Source organism: Gambusia affinis, linkage group LG13 (genome assembly GCF_019740435.1).
Source record: "Gambusia affinis linkage group LG13, SWU_Gaff_1.0, whole genome shotgun sequence".
NCBI lineage: Eukaryota > Metazoa > Chordata > Actinopteri > Cyprinodontiformes > Poeciliidae > Gambusia > Gambusia affinis.
This window is the reverse complement of record NC_057880.1, coordinates 10,362,440-10,383,045: the sequence shown is the minus strand read 5'-3', so window position 1 is coordinate 10,383,045 and position 20,606 is coordinate 10,362,440. Positions and strand designations below refer to the sequence as shown.

Below are 20,606 nucleotides of genomic sequence, written 5' to 3'. Positions count from 1 at the left end.
TAAGTAATTCTAGATTCTTCATAATTTAAATTACAAGTAAAATACAAATATTTCCTTAACATTTTTTTGGGGGGATTGTGACACTTTTTGACCTCAGTAGGTATTGAGGGCAATGAATAGAGGTAGTTCATTTTGAAAACATTAAGTTATTGGATTATAACACTGTTTTACTATTGAAAGTAATCAAGTAATATTATTGCTTTGTATTTACTCATGTAATTGATCTAAGGCCGAACAATCTTTGTCACGTTTATTGTATGCATATTAATTGTTTTGATGTTTAACCATTTATATCAGAAATAATCAACAGCTTTTAATTTGAATACATAGTCCGTATTATTTACTTAAATTGTTGGAGGGGATGGGGAAGTGTAATTACTAATAGTATTCAACATATCTTTAATGGATGGCACTTTTGGCAATGTTTTTGCTGTATGGAAAACCTGTGCCATATGTATCATCTTAAATTTATTATTTAATCATTTAATTATTTATACGAGTATTTAGTAAATGGCTGCATAGATACATTTATATGTACTTGGTGTATTTCTAGGAATTGAAATGATACACAATATTCCCTAATATGTACGACGAGCAGGCATTAATGCAATCTTTTTATTTGTGAAGTCAAACGCTGGAAAAACTGGGCCACTTTCATTACATATTATTATTATTATTATTATTATTATTATTATTATTATTATTATTATTATTATTATTATTATTATTATTATTATTATTATTATTTATTGCAATGGGTTATGCGTGCAAGTCCCCCTCTCGGTTTGGATCAGGAAATGTGATCTTATTGGTCGACGCTGGGGGGACTCGGTGTCAGGTGATGTGGAGGCAGACGGCTACTACTCCTTCTGATCCTTGGAGAGCGTACATCTCCGCTCTATCAACCCGGATGCTGAGCACTGCCCAGTGCGCAGCCCTGTCGGCACAGTAAGGGGCGGAATTATTCCCGGACCTTTGAATCGCAGCCTTCCCCCGCTGCTCAGTCGTCTGGCCGCCAGGCTCTACATCCGAGCCGGGAGAGGAAGGTGGATTTAAATGTGCAGCCTTCCTAGTGTACGGTAAGGTGCTGCTGTCACGGGGAAGGCACACACATCCGTGTTCCTGCAAGATCTTGGCAGATCGTGACTACCTGCACGCCAGGAAAGACGTAGTGACAGACTGAGAAAGAGGAAGAAGGGAAGCGGGGTGGGGGGAAAGGAGCATCACTGCTGAGGGAGATGGCCGAGTGCGGGCGGAAGGCGCTGTCTCTCTTGGAAGCGGCCCGCTCCCGGTATGAGAGCCTGCAGATATCCGACGATGTGTTCGGCGAGTCCGGGGATGACAGTAGCGACAATCCCTTCTACAGCACCTCGGGGGACTCCGACTCCGACAACTACATAGCCGAGGTGGGCGAGCATGAGCAGCAGCACCATCAGCACCACCACCATCCAAAACGCGGGGACAAGGATTGTGGCCACAGCGGGGGGTCTGGTGGCGGGTCTGGCGGCGGGAGCAGCGGGCCCCCGGGCTCCCTCACCCGGAGTCAGGCTGAGGAGGAAGGCTGGACGGAGACGCTGCAGGATGTCACGGTCCCGCCGTACAAAGAGACATACGGTGAGAGAGACATGATTCACGATGAACGAATAAGGTCATTTGTGCAGTAGAGAAGAAATGCCCCCTGGCTTTAAGGTGAATGGAAACATAGTGGAGGTTTCAGGTCACACAGGCCATTTCTCTGACTCTTACGAAAATGTAGGGCAGTGATAACGCAGCCGAATGCACGCCTCCTTTCCATCCATGTGCGATGGAGAGGAGAGTGACACCGCACTGTGGGGTTAATGACACACGCTTAGTCTTTGATACTTCACCCCTTAGTGCTGTGATACACACGCTGCAGAGTTCATGTTTGATTGCAGTGCGGAGGCACATGCTGTGTAATTTAGAGAAGCAGCAGGGTGCTTCCTCATACAAACTAACTTATTTATAGGGGAATCAGATAAACTGTAAAGCTTAATGCCAATGCTATAGTTAAATCAGTAAGTAGTCCTGTATACACACGCCTTGCCTTACCATTCAGTCAGTCAGTGGGCAGGGCTAGTGCTATAGAAGTTATTGGAATCGGTGTGAAGTTTACAAGCTGTGCATGTTGACCAATGAGGTGTCAGGGCCTAATGGAGCTGCAGTGACAGGAAATAAACCATGAAATAATTATTTGAATACTCCATCTTTAAAATTCTATAATTCTATTCATTTAATGATGCAATTATAATGCAATTATACACATTAGACAAGTTATGAAATTATTTTTATTTTAACGTGTTCCTAATTTATGAATAATTTTTTTGAATTATTTTTCATAATTTAAAAAAATATTATATATATATATATATATATATATATACACATACATATATATATATATATATATATATATATACACATACATATATATAGGTGCTTTTTAGCACTTGCTACAAGCCTGGCTCAGTTTTCTTTGCAAACTCCTGCGAAGAGAAAAGGAGACTTCAACGTGTGTGATTGAGAACCCGCCCAACTGCTCAGTCCATCCCTTTCAGTTTCTGTCTGTTTATCCAGGGCAGCAGGGAATGCCAGTCTGTATCCACAGTGATAGAGCATCGCTTCAGCTTTGGATGCAGCTGCGGCATGTGGCTCTGGAAGATATGAACCAAGCCCGGCTGTGCTCATAGCCTGTTTATTGACTTTTTACAAATGAGAACCCGGCGCTGGGTAAAGTGCAAGGAAAGCACTGCAGAATCAGAAATAACTTGCTTGCAAAAAATAAATAAATCCACCTTTTCTATGATTAGAAATGTAAGAGTGCATGTGGGGTTTTTTTGAGCCAATAACCAGAGTTCTCAAGGAGATAAGGAAAGCTACAGGATGCTTTGTGCTTCCCACGTCCTGAAGTGGGCGTGGTGTTGCTCTTTAGTTATTGTAAGGTAGCGCCAGGTGTGTCTCTGTGTTTTAGTCTGAGGTGGATTTATAAAAGAAAAATATTCAGTGTCTGCTGGTACAAACACGGCAAACCTGGGTTCTGGCCGCTAAAACATATAAATGACAAAACTGTTTTCAGACTTAATAATCTTGAGCTCCACGGTCTGAACATCGGTGCACGAATATGCATCTCTACTGACACAGACGGCATCAGAAGCTTCTTAAGTTGACCAACGCTGCAGTAAAGGGACATACTTATATGTCTGGACTACTTTGCCTGTCTGTGCGTCTGTCTGGCTGCATATTTATCACTTGCCAGCCCATTTCTCTGTCAAGGTGTGCTGCCCGTCACACAAACACACTGCGGATGTGACAGCTGCTCTCTTTGGACGCCATGCCATGTGTTCATAAATTACCAGCTCCTGTCAGAACGCATTCACTCACAAACCTCATGCAAACCCTAAGTGGTTCGTTCTGGTTTACAGCAGAAGACAGGTTCAGAATTCAGGGGAACACTCAGGTCAGGTTTTAGTTGATTTTCACAGTTCATACTCGGGTGAGAATTTGTTTTCTCTGCACAGAAAGGCATTATGAGACCCATGTCTAAATCTTTAGATTAGTACAAACAACTTATGCTGAGGAATTAGGACTTCACTCACTTTGCTGGCCTTCTGTTAGACTGCTGCTCCTCGCCATATGCCAAGTTAAATGTTTTGACCTGGTATTTCTAAATGTCATTCTGTCTGCATGTTGATGCAGAGACATAAGTAATAATAAAGGTTTTTCAACTTCAATGGGCTATTATGAAGACAAAATCTATGGTTAGGTCAGAAGAAATCTGAACAAATCAGAGATGCGTTCTTAAGTAGACTTTGAAGTCTTCCACTTTTTTTTAGTATATTAGATATTTATATTGGATATTGCGCTCCTTTTTAACAGAAGTTTTCTAAATATTACATATTACATTGAAATAAAGTATTTTTATAATAAGAGTAAGGTATTCTGTAAAAAAATAAAATAAAAATTAACTCCTTTCAGGTTTTTCTCCGTCTTTGCTTATTTTACCACATTAACACATATTAAACATTTGTCTCAGTTTCTGTTTATAGATTTCTGAATATTAATGTCAGACCATCTTAGTTTATTTTAGAAAATAAACTAAGATTTTAGTTTATCTTAGTTTTTTGCCCTCTTAGCGATGACGGGCAAAAAATAATTTTCAGTTCTTGCCTTTGCTCCTCAGCTGAGCCTGAACCATGTTCAGTTTGGTGAAGGGTTTATGCACCGCAGTGTAATCTCCGACTGTGTAATCCCTGGATATAAAAGCTCTCTGCCAGGCAGATGTTTGTCCTCCAGCTACTGGAATAAAAATATCTGCTGATCAGCAGGTAGGATTGTCTTCGTTCTGGGATTTGAGTGGATTTGGTAGTAAATAATTTAGAATATGTATATTTTCAATCCCCGGCTGACGAATATCAGACAATGGTAACAAACAGCATATTTGCCAGTAAGACTAAACACAAGCTGGCAGTGCTTCATAAGAGACCAGATCTCTGAAGAAAAGGTGTAAACATCTGCTTTCTGATATTTTCCCTACTTTATGCTGGTCTGAGAATTAAAGTCCAAATAAATTGCATAGGTTTGCGGCTGTAGCATGTAAAAATGTGAAAACAGTACAAGGGGTTGAATATTTTCAAGGCCATTCCTCTATGTTTTTGTTTTGTTCCTTTCAGGAAACGTGCCTCTACATCCCGCTTAGATTTACATTAAGCTTTAAAGTTTAGTTGGATATAAATGAGTTTGGTTTTGAGCCAGCCTGCCCCTATTTTGGCGATCTCCTCTGCCAGCGGCAGACAACTTCTCATGATTGTTCGCGATTCTCTCTTGTCCACATCCTGTCCTCCTCCAGGCCTGCAGCAATCTAACGTCTCGTCCCGATGGTGTTATCTTTAATTGTACCTTAAGAGGCTAACACAGCTGATGCAAACCATTCTGAAAGCCAGAGAAGCGATTCCAAGGAGAAATGTTGCTGTCTGCTGTTTAGAGATAATGAGACATTGGGGTTCAATTGAGCTTGACGTTGTTCCACTCAATTTCCAATTTTGTTTTGTTTTTTTCCAAAGCAGTCAACAAGGCCAGAGAAAATCTTTCACTGAGAAGAGCCAGTAAAAACCACACAGAGTGGAATGGGATGTTAGTGTATCAGCTGATAGTTACATTTATTTCTCCTAACCTTGAAGCTTCACCCTTACAGAGCACATCATACTCTGAAAAATGATTTAGCACTGTTCTTTTATATTATTAGTATATAAGCAAAATACTTTGCAGTGCATAGCTTATGAAAGTTGAAATTCCCCATTTCTTTTAGATGTTCTGTGTTCGGCTTAAAATGTAATTAATTTGTCTTGGAATTCTATAAAATCCTCAGCAGTTTTGATTCTAAAAACAGTGAATTTGTGTTATCTCTGTAACCAACATGATAATCACGATCCGTATTGGATTTTTGTTGTGGATGTTGTTGTCTATGATAGGGGTTTTTTGTGTGGAATGAGTAGATGATGGATGGTTCTTCTGTAGTTTATTTTCCCAAACCTCTGCACAATAGCTTAAATATGGAAATATTATTGAATAGTAAAGAGTATGATGAGTATTTTCCTTCTTAACCCCATTAAATTGAATTTGTAATTGTCTTATTTGAACCATTTCTATATTGATCCCTTTTTTTTTCTATTTATTTGAACCATTTCAGGTAGTAATTGTAAATCACAACATGAGCAAAGTATGTTATTATCATGTGCAAATATAACTGGTTTAAGAATCTTGGATACTTTGCATACTTTAATATATTAAACTAACAATTTGATCCCCAACACTGAGCGCTGAGGGACTGCGGTTTATAGTGTTAAAAGGCTTAAGCTGGAAAAAAAAAATACAACAACCAGAGCAAAACTCAAATGTGAGCCGAGTAAGGCTGCGATTATTAATCAATTCAAATCTGAAGTCATTTACTTATTTTTAATATGTCTCTACTGTTTTTGCTTTGAACTGTGGCAAATAGTGTAAAACGCTATTCTAAGTAAGTTTTTGCTATATTCATTTATCTTCCTATCTACAATTAGCCACCTTTGATGCTATTTAAACTAAGCTATTTTACTCATTATGTCTAAATGGACATTTTATCTGTGTTTTCTCTAAGATAAGGGTTATATTTAACTGCAGCTGTAGCCTTCCAAGCTCACTTCTCTTTATAAATCCCCTAATCAGTGGACATGCTTATTTGCTGTGTGTGTTTGTTAGACTAAATTATAAATGTTCCTGTTCCAGCACCACTATCTTTTATCAGCCAAAGCTTTATTGGCAGATGTCAGAAGCCTTATTCAGCTACTTGGGGACGCGGTTCTGACTCATTTCCTGCCATAACAATAAAGCAACTAGACACTGAGACCTTCCGCGAGCAGAGAAACGACAAACTCCGACCCTTGCCACAGTGCGGTGGCTGTCAAGTCTTCTTAACTTTCCAGCCACGGCCCACGGCCTCTGACATTCATACCAAAAGCTGACACAGTTCATTCATAAAAAAAACGAAAAAAAACTGTTTTTATGCTCTTTTTTCTCTACTTTTGAGACATTGTGCTTTATGTCAGCAAGAAGCACTTTGCGTTTGTTCTCATCTGCTTAAAGAATGGCAGCTCACTTTATCTTGTCAAAGTGTCAAAAAGAGAAACGTTCCATCGAGCAGAAGAACCAAACTAAAGACTGTCACTGAACTTCAAGAGCTGAGATCGACAGTTGTGCCCGATAGGAAGCTTATGTCAGACTTCCTGTCGTTCTGTTTCGTTTGCTGCAACGTTGCGCTTATTTCCTTTCGTTCTCCTTCCAGGACCCGCTCAGAGGATGCCGGCCACCGCCACTGCCTTGGACTTTTTCCAGCTCTTCGTCCCAGACAACTGCATCCAAAACATGGTCACCCAGACAAACATGTACGCCAAGAAGTTTCAGGAGCGCTTCGGCTCCGAAGAAGGCTGGTGTCCCGTCACGGCTCAGGAGATGAAGGCCTTCCTGGGCTTCGTCATCTCCACCAGCGTGCACCGCTGCGAGTCGGTGCTCAGCATCTGGAGCTCGGGCTTCTTCAGCAACAGGAGCATCGCCTTGAAGATGAGCCAGTCGCGCTTCGAGAAGATCCTCAAGTACTTTCACATCGTGGCTTTCCGCCCGTCCCAGGGGAGCAATCAGGGCCTTTACAAGATCCAGCCGTTCCTGGACTCGCTGCAGCAGTCGTTCAGCTGCACCTTCAGGCCCTCGCAGACACAGGTACGTACAAGTCGTCAGATCATCTGCCGATGTTTCTATTCAGACGGACTCTTCATTCTGCCATAATGTGAGGGACCAAAGTACAGTGCAAATGTTTAGAAAACAAATCTGCTAAATGCAGTGTCATTTAACAGAATCATTTTGATTTTGTGGGTCAGTGAGAAACTCTTTGGACAGCTAACGTTGAGCATAATGCTAATTAGTTCTCCAAGTTGCAAGTTTTCAACTGTGTTTATACACGCGTTCCAATTTTGGAAATTGGAGACAAGGTTATATTTGCATATAAAACAGCAGTTGTAGAAGTGTTTAAATCAGATTGTTACCGACTCAGCAGTTTAGATACTGTTTAACCTTTTATGAGCAAATATGTTAACTTTTACATTAAGCCAAGGAATGCCCCACTTCCATTTAAAATGAGACAATGGAAGGGCTTTGCTTGAAGCAATGTGAACCTCAATCTGAAAACCATCCTCATATTAATTATGTAGGAAAGCTAGCTTTCTTTTTCTTTTTTTTTTAATTTGTCTTTTTCTCCAAAATTTCTTTTTTTGGCTTCAGTTTGGACTCACTTTTCCAACTGGGTCAGTAGAGAACTATTTTTACTTTCTATTTTGGGTCGCCGGGAAATATGTTCAAAACCTTCAGCTACTGATGAGCAGGACTGTTGTAGAAGAAGTAGCAGTCTATGTTTTATTTATGCTTTTTTATTTATATGCTTTCTTTCTTTTTTTTTCTTTTTTTTTTTTGCATAAGAAATAAATCTGGCACTATAAAAGTAAAGTTGGTGTATTCATTGAAGCTTTTAATCTCTTTCTACCATGAAACATTCTTTAAAGAACGGATGGATGTTTACAGCCACTTAACACTCATCATGCTAATCGCTTATATAAGACACTAAAGACAATTTAAAATTAAAATGTCAGCATTGTCTTATATAGTAGATAAAAGTAAAACCCTGCTTTACAGTGATCACTCCCTCAAACTCACACAGTCTGCTTCTAATGTAAATAATCAATAATTACTGTTACGTACAATTCTTAAAGCTGTTGGCCGGTCAAATCTTCAGAGGACCAAAGATCAAAAATCCACCATCAAATTCAGATCAGGTTTTTGCAAATGTGGCCTGTTTTTGGGATGTGTGGCATGAAAGCATTCCTTTTGCTTCAAGTGGAAATGTCAGACTTTTTTGACGCTGTTGATATTTTCCTGGTAATATTTGACAGTTTTTTTTTTGGTATGAAACAGCAGAGGTTGCACTTTCTGACACAAAGCCTGGCCTTCAAAAGCAACTCATGCATTTCAGCTAAAACCCGCACATGTGGTTTTATTTATTGGAATTTCGCATTAATTACATGTACAGAAAAGGGTGGGTTTTTTTATTCAGTCGGTTACTGTCGCAATGAGAAGTGTGTCAAAGAAGTCCTCTTATTTTTCATGCAGCATCATAATAAAGAACAAGTGTCTCAGATTTTTACCTGATAAATGCAGAACTCTGACCCAAAAACAAATAGATCAACTTCATAAAAAAAAAAAAAAAAAAAAAAACAGAACCTTACTAGCTTCAGCTGTGTGCTGCTTTTTACTGCAGTAGAGATTTATTTTGCACACCAGTTGCAGATGTGGTTATGTAACCTCTGACTGAGGTCATCCTATCACACCCTGTGCACAGTTTGCAGCACTGATAACATCTGAGACACATCATTGAATTAAAGGGCTCTGGATCACTGTTTGTATTTTTCAAAATCCAGATAAGGTAAAACAGTTCTTTGCTATGAAGTCTTGTTTTATCGTTTAAGTCTGAAAACATGAGTGTATGGCAGGCACGTCTTGAAGAAAAAAGACATACTTGTCATGAAGTGATGGTGTAGACCCAGGTAGAGGTTGATAACGATGATTTAATGATAAAAATGTGACACAAAAATACTCCAAACGGTCCAAAACCCAGGCAGCACTGCTGAGCAGGAAACAAGGGCACAACACCGGTAGAGACTGGTACACAGTTGGACAGCAGACAATGGACTGGGAACACATCTGACAAGGACACGCAGAGACACAGGTGACAATAAATACACCGGAGGTAATCAGGGAACGAGACACACCTGGGAACAATCCAAGGGGAAGACAGGACAACACAGAGACTCAGAGACACAGAAACTCAAAATAAATACACAGAAAACTCAAATCCTAACGATACTTCTATGTGAAGCTCATAGACTTAGTGGACAGTTTGACAAGTCTGAGTACAAATGCATGAATAGTAATATAGCTAAGCCTTGTTTCCATTGCTATTAGCACAGTAAACTGAAAGGAGGCTTGTACATGATCTTCTCGTTCTTTTAACAAATGCACCTATAAGTAAGGTGTGACACAAATATTTCAAATCCCCATGTTTTGAGAAATAAAATAAAATGAATAAAATTTAAAAAATAAATAAATATACATATATATATATATAAATACGTAATGTGCTTATACATCAAACATTGAAAAGACAACAGACTGTTTGCAATTTAGCATATAAGTGTGGTTGATATAAAGAAATTAAAGAAAAAAAATATCTTATGTACGTTCCAAGTGGTTGCATGGAGGAACGATCACAAGCAGTTTTGTTTCTTTCATAAAATCATTCATTTAGCTCCACTTTCTCCAATGCTAACAACCAACACACTGTCCTTCATATTCAGTATTTGCTCATGAAGGGCCTCCTGGGATAAATAATCATATTTCAAGAGCATCAATTTTCATGCCTGCATCAAAAAAATAGTAATGGAAGTAGTGGAAACTAGCTGATTCATTTGCTTTTAGTTTGAGCAGCTTAAGTGCCTCTAGGATCAGCGTAACAGATGAAAGATGATCCCTACTACGCCAGAAATACATTTGGGAATATCGTAACCTCTGTCGTGTTACACCCAAATCTAATTCAGCTCTGAAAATTTAAAGGAAACAGTTTAAATATTGCGGACTTATTGGATTGTCAAATAGATCTGATTTGTCTTTTTTTTTTTTTTTACGCGAAATCATCTCAATCTGCTTGCATCTAAAATGTACAAAATCAAAGTAATGAGGGCGGGATGGCTGCCACGGAGTGTGTGCATTTGTGTGTGTATCCAGGACAGTTTATTTTATCTGATAGTTGACTGTGCCAGGGACAGAGTGGGTGCAAACACAAGAGAGAAGCACAGAGTGAAACTGTTGCTTTGTCAAACAATAGTTTACTCATTTAATGAAGAACCAGACTTTTCTTAACTGTATTGTCCTGTTTTCATTTTGTTGTTAGTTTTAACCTCTTCGCTCGCATGGTCTCCTCATGGAGCCATTGTCTGATATGTAAGTGTTTTGGGGGGTTTTAGAAAAAGAGAAACACAATATTGTTTCCTTGTATTTATTCTCACCGATAGTAAATAATATATATATATTTTTTGTTGTTGTTGTTTCTTCAGAGGCTGAGCAATAAAGATTTAACTAAGGACTTGTTTGTTTGAAACAAAGCCTTAGGTCATTACGGGTTGGACTCTCTAAGGCCATGGGGAGATCTGTGGTTTGGATGAAGTCATTCAGCGAGAGGCTAGAAAGCTTCATTATTTTTTCATGAAACGATAAACTCATATTTGACTGAGAAATGTCCTGTTTGTACTGGCGGCAGAGCAGAACCGAGCTTCTAATCACAGCTCCCTTCAGCTTTAGTTGCAGAAAAGACAACAGAGAAACAGCATAAAACATAAATTTACACACACCTTATAAAAAGGCACTTTTTTTTAAACCAACATTAAGCCTAAGCTTCTACTGTTTAGCATATTCTCTTTGTGTGTACATGGTTTCTGTCAGGGTACTCCGGCTTCCTCTTACGATCAAAAAACATGGTGACTGAATTAGATTAGACCTAATTGAATCCAACACAATATAAAGGATTGGATTGATATTATATTATTGCATATAGGTGAATATGGGATCTGTTTGTATTGTGAAGCGATTACATGAGATTACATTGCTGTGAATTAGTTCTATCTGGAAATTATTGAAGTCAATCAGGGAAGATTGTTGTCATTCGACAGCTAACCAGTTTTGTTTTTGTAAAATGCATCGTGAAAAATCCGACGCAAAGTTTAACTTTAGCTGTCAACAATAAAGTCAATGCTTATTAGCTGCTATATTCATGAGGTGTCATGAGGTTTAGCAATTTCGCCGGTTTCTGCATTATCTAATACACATAAACAGTAGGAGGAAAAGTCTCTATGGTAATCAAAAAGCAAAAGTTACGAACCAGAAGGTGATTTATTTTCTGCTGAAAAAATATTTTTTTGTCCTTATCCCACTCAAACACAAACTACTTTTCAAAAGGCTGAACTCTCTGTCTAGTTTTCCACACTGACAGCCAGCCTGTTACTCTGGTAGCACCTTCTGCGCTACGGCGTCTTTAACACGTCTTGATAAAAATTTCATACTTTTTAAGACTCTCTAGATTTGACGCAGTGTTTCATAACATTAACATCGCTCTAGTTGGGGTTTCAAAATAACACAGTACTCAGTTTGACTTCTGATTTGTAAAATATTATTATCCTGGAGGTTTCTGCAGGGGTTTTTTTTTATTATTATTTTGAATCTGGGTTATCAGATATATATTATATATTATAACACCAAAGAATAAAGATGTAATTTAAAAATAAATCATTATTTTTCTTTCTCCAGATTTCTTCAGATTGAAGACATTTTTTTCCTTCAAGCCTCCACTGAAAAAACTGATTAAATATCTTAAATTAAGGAGATTTATGCTTATTTTTTTTCTGACAAGATCGTTTTTCTGACCAAGACCGATTTATGTTAGAATATCTTTCTTATTTTAAGTGTTTTTGTACTTAATTATCTCAGTAAGACATAAAAGCTTAATATTAAGAAAATATTACTTATTATGGGTAAATATATGCTAGAAACTAGAATATCAATATCAAATTTCACGTCTGTAATGACATTGGTTTTAGTTTCATGGAAAGGTTTTGACACACTAACATTTACTGAATCCTCTGTGCACTTCCAGGTTCTTCATGAGCCACTGATAGACGAGGACCCCGTGTTTATCACCACCTGCACAGAAAGAGATCTGAGGAAGAGGAAGAAGAGGAAGTTCAGTCTCTGGGTCCGGCAGTGCACCTCCACCGGATTCATCTGTCAGGTAGAGGCGCCGACTGAGAGTAAAATAAATAAAACCTGCCGGACATTTCGAAAGAAGCAAAGGAAGGATGTGCGTCTGTTTTAATTATCTGCTTCGAAAAACGATGGCAAAAAAGACTTCATAAATAAAGGAGTGAAGTTTCCACTCAAAATCTGAAAAAGTTTTTATGAAGACTTTGATCCGGGATCTGATCTCTGTCTCGACTCAAAGTTTTACTTGTGTGTGCTGGACAGAGGAAAACATCTTTGTGGGAATGAAGTTCACAAGCTTCACTCTGAGTTTTGGATGTGAGCGTGAGAGATGGCTCCTGGGCTAAAACGCTGGTTTGTTAGTTTCCTTTTTGATGCCACGGAGTGGAGTATTTTCTGGCTTCAGATTAGAATCACAGATAGAGCTGCGGTGCTGACTGACAACGTTGCCCTTGACGCAACCCTCCTCTCCTACGCTCGTCTCTTATGTAACACCGAGGACCAGAACTGTCGTATCGGTCCAACCCTCTCAAAAGCTGTGCTGTGTGCACAATTTTTTAAATTATTTTTCTTTTAGAAAAATCTAATTTATTTTTTTAAGGATTATTTTTATTAATTACCAACTACAGCGCTCTCGGGTAACCCAAAACGTTACACTTCAAACGGTGACTGTGTGAGAAAATGAAAGGGAGGTTTTGGCTCTCTTAGGGCAACATGTAGACATGCACAACTACTGGGAAGAATTATTACCAAACTAAATAAAAGTCCCATTAACTCGTCCATTTCAGAGGAAACATTAGCATTCACACCGACTGCAGCCATTTAGCAGCACCTCCTCCTTTACCAGTTTGCTGCACACCAACTTGATTCTCCATCGATGTATTCTTCATCTAAATCAGGGACAGGAGAACAAAAAAGGAAAGAAAAAATGTCAATCAATAGTCTAAGGCTCCACAAAATAATATTCAGGCTCCTCATAGAATTAGGGACTCTCTCCACTCAGCTTAATGGCTCCATAGCTAATGCAGATCTGGCATAATCAGACTAAAGCCATTTGACTGAGTGCAGAGTGGAAAAACTAAACAGTTTCGTTTTTTAAATAAGTGATTACAATTCTGAGTTTATATTACTTTTAAGATGTACAGATTTAATGCCCTGTTTGCAAAAGGCTTTCTACAAACAAGCAACAATATGGGAATTTTGCTAAAATCAGCTCAGCGTTTGGCCGTTCTGTACCTGACGTTCCGTCTGGTTTCCGCCCACTGTGCAGATCTCCGTCCATCTGAAGGAGGGCCAGGGCACAGATGGACTGGCCACCTTGAAGAACAAGCCCCAACTCCACAGCCTCGTGGCCAAGCAGCTCTGTCAGAACATCTCCGGCAAGAACGCCATCATCTTCACGGGGCCGTCCATCACCAGCCTCGGCCTCTTCTCTGAATTCAGCAAGCAGGGTAACCAAGCACACAGCTTCCTCTTCTTTGGCTTTGGAGGACAGACTGTAGTCTCACTCATTGTCTTATCCACTTTTGCCTTTGTACAAATTTGTTTTGTTTATTTCGTTTTAAAGCGGGGTTGATGGTATACTCAGGCTAAACAGTGTAGGCAAGACTAGTGGAGGATAAAACCACGCAACATAAAAGATTGTAGCTCGGATTCTCATTATATTTCAGCCTTTACCCATTGAACATGAACAATTTTTGACTGCTGTGACTTTTTAAACCCAAAATTGTGTTTTCCTGTTTGTTTTGATTTTAGCAAACTAAACCCATAGTTTCTTCCCTCAGCCTTACCCCATCTTTGATCTTCACTTTGAAGACCGCAAAAAGTTTTTACTGACAGAGAGAAACAGCAGTTCAAAGCAAGAACCTCATCACGACTAACTCTCTCGCTGATCCACTCGTAAACAGGGATGCCTTGTTGACCAGATTTCCAATAAAAAGAGGGCTTTTTATTGGAAATCCGGACTTTATAGCATGAAAGTGAAAACAATGTTCTGCGGTTTCCTTGGTCTAAGGCCTAGACCAAGGAAACCGCAGAACAGACTCTAGGCAGTTTGGAGTTTGACCGACAATTAAGGAAGTCCAGGATTTTCTCCATTTATACATTAAAACTAAAGACTCCTCACCCTCACTTCCATCTCTGAAGATTTACATCACTGAACAAATCGTTGCTCCGTAAAATAAATGCGCTGAGAGTGTGTGCTTCAGCACAGATCGGAGCCGATCAAAGGAAAATTGGTCTGACTAATCAGGGCCTAATTAACTTATCAAGAGGAACTGGCGCCTCTCTACAGATGTTGTCCCGCTAATGAAAATGGGTTTAATTAGGACTTTCCACTTAATCCAAGAGGAACCAATCAGTGTATAGATTTCATTTTTACTAATAAATAAAATAGCTCTGATCCTAGTGAGTTCTTTAAGTTCTTGCTTTCTTACCAGTGGCATCTTTTTAGCACAAAGCAAAAGACATACCGCTTGGCTGAGGTTAATTAGAATTATAAAAATGGGACTGAACAAAAACGTCAGAATAAAGAGCCTGGCGGCACTTCTTTATTCTAAACAAAGACCAGAGAAAGTGAAGTGACAGTACATTCACTCTGTTATGCTAGGCAAAACTCAGCTTGAGTGTCCCTCCACCAGGACGACTAAAAGACAGCAGATATGATCAACATTGTGTTATGACAATTAGTAGCAGCTGTAAATATCCCCCCACAATAAATAGCTGGCTGAACACATTGTCCAACAATTTTGTCCCTCAGTTTTATCTCGTGTGTTTAATCAGCAGGCTTAATTGCTCCGCGTTATTCTGCGGCAGTCGTGCGTGGAAGCCGTTTTGTGAATCGTTAACACATCCGCGGTGGCCGCCCACATGCTTGTTTTGCCTCTTTCTCATCTGAGAAAGAGGCAAAGAGAGTCAATTGTACGCACTGATGAAAGAGTTCGAACAGCTGAAACGGTCCTGCGGGTTTCTAGTTCCCAAACTAAACGGGAAGACGGAACAAAAGCTTTCTTCGTGGTTCGTAAATTAGTAATTTAGCCGTTCATCAAATTTATATTTCTGCCAAATCCAAACTGAGAAGCCAGCCTTGGAAAAAGTGCTCACACACACTCTTGAACTTTTATACACTCTGTCACTCTTATATATGTTTCTCTCTTCTCTGTTCAGATATCTACTGCTGTGGCTTGCTGAGCACCAGGAAGAGTGACTGCACAGGTTTGCCCCAAAGCATGCTGGTCTGCAGCTCCACGCCGGCGAAACGCGGCCAGTCACGCGTGATGATGAAGGGCAGCATGTCTCTGATCAGCTGGTACAATAAGGGACACTTCAGGTTCATTACCAATGCCTACTCACCAACAAAAGAAGGTGATTAAGTAAATAAGATCTTCTTCAATGTGTCCTGTTAAACAGCTTTAGGTTGAAATATCTGCTTTTAACACACAATTTGCATTGCTGCATGAAAGGAAAACTGTCTTCTGATTAGGTGGAGTAAAATTCAACGTTGTTCTGTGATGCAAGTTTGGCATCAGTAGATTCCCCCCCTACCACTATCAAGCATTCCTGACATTGAGAAACAATGAGAGCTTTTAATCCACAATAATCCTTTTTTAGGAGCCGAGAGGATCATGATATTGTATAAACTGTCTAATCCATTTTGTTAAATTTTAAATCCAGCCGTGTTCATGCTCTGTGCTGCAGGAAGTCAGGAAGCAGATCAGTTAAACGGTTACTATCTAGTATTGATTTTCTTTGGCCTGCATGTTTGTGTGGGAGTCTGTGTGGGAATGCTTTGTAATCTGGCATTAATAGCAAAACAGCCTCTAATCCTTCCATTTCTTTTGAAGCATCGTCACCACAGTTGATTGATATCTGTGGTGATAGTATCACGTTTTAATTTCCGCGATTGAGCAAAATGAAAATGTGTAACAAAATAGTGCAAAAATGGTGACAGGTGTGTTTACATGGATTTATTTCTTCCTCCTGCTCTCTATGCTAACTCTCAGCTATTTGTTGTGTGGGCTTTTTTTTTTTTTTTGGCAGGAGTGATTATTAAGAGGAAAAGTGGAGAAATCCCGTGCCCCCTTGCCGTCGAAGCCTTTGCGGCACATCTCAGCTACATCTGCAAATACGACGACAAGTACAGCAAGTATGTGCAGACCTAACAGTGCCTCTGCATGGTTCTCCCTGAGTATGTATAGGTTCTCTCCAGGTACTCAGCACTGGCTAGAAGAGACTAGTTACCAAGCTATTCCTGTATTTGGCAGGTTGAAATTTAAAGTAATATTGTAACTTTACCAGAATGTTTCTACTGACTGGAATTTTCTGAAATAATCCTGACTAGAAAGTCATTGAGAATCAGAGGAGGGGGCAGGAGATTGCTTTGAGCAAAGACTTTGAGCTCATTGCTAAGGTTGAATATTCAAAATATCAGTAGAAACATGCTGAAAGCTGGCCAGTTATTATATAAGTATTAATCATTTTTATTTTTTTTATTTATTTTTTTTGGCTTTAATAAAAATGTTTCCATTGATTATTGAGAAAGATGTTCATTAAATTTTCAGGAATAATTCTCAATTTACAATATGTTTTACTTTGAGAGACCCGTCGCATTTCTATCATAAACAAACTTCTTGTTGAACAGAAAATCATTTTACGATCTAAAGTTAAACATAAAGCCCCAGGTTATGGTGACCACTAAGAACCGAGTGAAAAATGGAGCTAGTTCAATAAAAAATAAAAAAAAGTTGGTGCACTGTTTTTATTTTTTTACAATAATAAACAGCTTTTTTAATATAAATGCTTTAATCATCTGTTCTACCCCTAACATATTACTTTATATCTGTCCTTCTGTCCTTCGTTTCAGTGATGTAGAAGACATAATGCAATAGGAAAATAACACTCCAACATTGTCTTACAAACAATAAACACTTTCGCACATTTTATTTCCCATGTAAGACAGCCTGAAAGCGGGTCAACAAGTGCTGCTGCATGAGCACCACAGGTCTCACACCTCATTTTTGTTGTTGTTGTTGTTTCTTTCTCTCTGGCTTGCAGATATTTTATCTTCCATAAGCCCAACAAGACTTGGCAGCAGGTATTCTGGTTGAGCATCAGCATCGCCATCAATAACGCGTACATCCTTTACAAGATGTCCGACGCCTACGCCGTCAAGCGCTACAGCCGAGCGCAGTTTGGAGAGAGACTGGTCAGGGAGCTGCTGGACCTGGACGACTGTTCCCCCACACAGTGAGAAAAGAAAGAGGAGGAGGAGGCGGAGGATGAAGACAGAAATACAATCTCTCCCACATGTTCATTTCCACTTGGTTGTACAGACCTCCTGGGTCTGTGTCAGTGTGCCAAGCTCCCGTCTCTCTCTTCCTGTAGTTGTTAATTTCTGCCCCTGTAAATATTCACTATCACACCACTGCACTGTACACATTAATAAGAGCCACCTGGGGTTGCTCCCCCCCACCCTCCTGCTTCAGCTGCTGGTGTTAGCCACACACTTCTGGCGTCAGCAGATACCAGTCAGCAGAAGCAGAGATGAAACAAGAAACAACAAAATGAGTCGGATTTCACTCAGAAATGATGTCACCTTAAAGTTTTTAGTCGTATCAAAGAGTTCAACTATTTAACAATTAACAATATTAACAATATCTTTAAATAATAATAATAATTTTAAAAAAACAACTAAAAACACACCTGGCACCTTGTAACAAAGTCCAAGTAAACACGACACTGCATGCATTGAGAATGTAGATTGTGACGTTTGTGTTGTTAAGTGTGGAAAAGATTTTTAGCTCCAGGCGAGCTGTGACATAACTGTGTGTGCGTGTGTGTGTATGTGTTCAGTAAGTAGAACTGCCATTTGTGTGTCTGATGTCAAGCCTGAGGATTGATGCGTGTGACACCTGTGACCCAAATGTGTCGTTCCGTTGCACACCATGTTCGTTACGGGTGCATCGTCAGTAAAAAGGGATGCCTCATATTGTGCCGTGTCCATCCGTCCATCACAACTGCCCGCATCAGAAAAATCCTGACAAGAAAGCCATAAGAAAGCCAAAAATACAGTTCCCTCTGGAACTGTATTTTGTTTGTTTTTTTTTATTCTCTGACTAATAGCAAAAAAAAACAAAAACAAAAAAACATAAATTACATCCATATAGGGTTTTGCAAAAGTTTTCATACTACTTGAACTTTTTCTTAAACAGCGACGTGCTACATGGATGCATTTCTTTCCAGGGGAATGGAGATAAATACGGAGCAGACCTAGAAGGAAACCTGTTAAGAGGCTGCAAAAGCCTTACGACTATGGCAGAGGTTGACATTCCGGCAAACCGGAGAAGCGATGGAACGATTTTAGCTCAGAACATCTTCCTGTCAACATCCGCACCTAAATCCTGTCCGTCCAACCCGACTGAGCTTGAGCTGTTTGGCAGAGAGGAAGTGGCTAAGATTGTCTGTCACTGCAAAGACTGCAAAAGTCTGGCTTCATTCAAAACAATACTATTTAGGTTTTGTTCTTTTAATAAAAACTGAAAACCATGCATCATTTTCCTTCCTTTCCTTACACACTACTTTGTGTTGATTTGTTTAATTGCGTTTTAGGATTGTAATGTGACATAATATGTTCAAGTGGTGTGAATACTTTTGGAAGGCTCTGTGTGGTATGTTTTAGGAGATTAACTGATTAATCAAAAATGATCAATCTGTTCGATTTTATATATACAGAGAGTCTTCATTACATTAATTTCTTCTGAATTACTTTTTTTTTTAAACTCATAACTTCATTTCACTGTTTACATCTGACTAAGTATTCAATTGCCGGTCCCATTGTTTTTGGCAGGAGTCCTTTCCCTCCTCCTGTTTCACAGTGAGGTATAACTGAGTTTTAGAGGGCAGAAAACGTCCGAGCGCTCCAGCGTTGCCAGGCAGTGAGTACAGACTTGGCCGCTGTTCAGGGCTCCGTTCATATAGTAACGTTTGGCCAGATTTACTGTGGAAGCAGCGGGAAAAAACGGGTCTAGACGCAATCAGGTTAAGATGATGATAGTCCGTGGTTTGACTTTGATGCGACGCAACAAAATTATATAAGTAAGACGGCAGCTTATGTTACAAAGGGATTTCATGAGATAGAAGAGGATTTTTTTTTTTTTTTTTTGAGTAGCATTTCTCAGTGTGAGCGTCCCGTGGCATTAGTCTTTGTAGAGAAGCCACCGTTTCCTCGTCTGAGCTCAAACTGCGCCATATTGCCGCCTGAGGAATGGCTCATTTAGCTTAGCTGAACATGGTGGGGCTTCGTTCCTGTTGTTATGCTGGGAAAACATAAATGAAGAGTTTAATATGTGTGAAAAGTATTGTGTCAGCATGGTTCGGTGTGTGAATACATGATGTTACAGTGATACGACGGCATTCGTTGAGTGATTCACTCATTCACCCCACCCACCCACTCCATCGCTCCCATCACGGTCTTGCACTTTGAAAGCTCTGAAGCTAGTAAGATGTTTTTAATTTTGGGCAAAAAAAAAAAAAAAAAAAAAAGTCAAATATACATTGGTGGTGTGGGTGAGATTTGTAAATATAGGTAGAGAAATGAATAATATATATGTGAAAATACACAAATGATTATAGTGTGAAAACGAAAGAGTAGATCTACAACAGAAGGGACGTCCATTTGGTTTCATGTTAATAATCACTCCGTGTCTCAGACTGAAGATTGTGATTTCTTTTTATCCTTTCACTAATCCAGATCATAGCTGTTGTTGGTCTTGTGCGTGTGAACCGCTGAACTCTGTAAATGAATGTTTCGGACTGCCACCAACTAACACTGTTTATCCATGATTTTAAGACAATGTTTGATAATTGTCATAGGCAAATGTTTTCACTCAATTGCACAAAAAAAGGGGGGGTGGGGGCAATATGAAATGAAGCGAAAATGTTCAGTACCCCCCTCAGTCTGCGTATTAAAAGGATCAAAGAAAAGTTTGCAAAAGTATTTGCACATCTTGAACTTCACAGCTTGACACATTGCAGCCACAAACCTTAGTGTGTTTGACAACGGTGTCATGTGACGGACCAACTCAAAGTGGTGCATGACTGGGAAACGGAAGGAAGACAATAAATGGTTTTCAAAAATCTCTGGAAGGTGTGGCTTGCATTTTAATTCATTCCCACTGAGTCAACACCTCTGGAAAAAAAAAAAAAAG

The 20,606-nt window shown here is 39.4% G+C and overlaps 1 protein-coding gene across 1 annotated transcript; it reads left to right on the top strand.

Moving 5' to 3' along the window:
* The first annotated feature begins 836 nt into the window (after positions 1-836).
* Positions 837-20,294, top strand: pgbd5 (piggyBac transposable element derived 5). The gene is made up of 8 exons (XM_044135741.1): positions 837-1,614; positions 6,836-7,266; positions 12,299-12,433; positions 13,673-13,853; positions 15,568-15,765; positions 16,441-16,546; positions 17,455-17,646; positions 18,643-20,294. Exons 1-8 carry the CDS (start codon positions 1,239-1,241, stop codon positions 18,671-18,673), a joined length of 1,650 nt encoding a protein of 549 aa, XP_043991676.1. The 5' UTR covers positions 837-1,238; the 3' UTR covers positions 18,674-20,294.
* Positions 20,295-20,606: the final 312 nt, after the last annotated feature.

Bases quoted from the DNA above. Each gene is read 5' to 3' on its own strand.
- pgbd5 (XM_044135741.1), top strand. From the start codon at position 1,239: ATGGCCGAGTGCGGGCGGAAGGCGCTGTCTCTCTTGGAAGCGGCCCGC. The intron at 16,547-17,454 runs GTATGTGCAGAC...TCTGGCTTGCAG, and splicing joins TACGACGACAAGTACAGCAA to ATATTTTATCTTCCATAAGC. The intron at 17,647-18,642 runs GTGAGAAAAGAA...ATTTCTTTCCAG, and splicing joins GACGACTGTTCCCCCACACA to GGGAATGGAGATAAATACGG.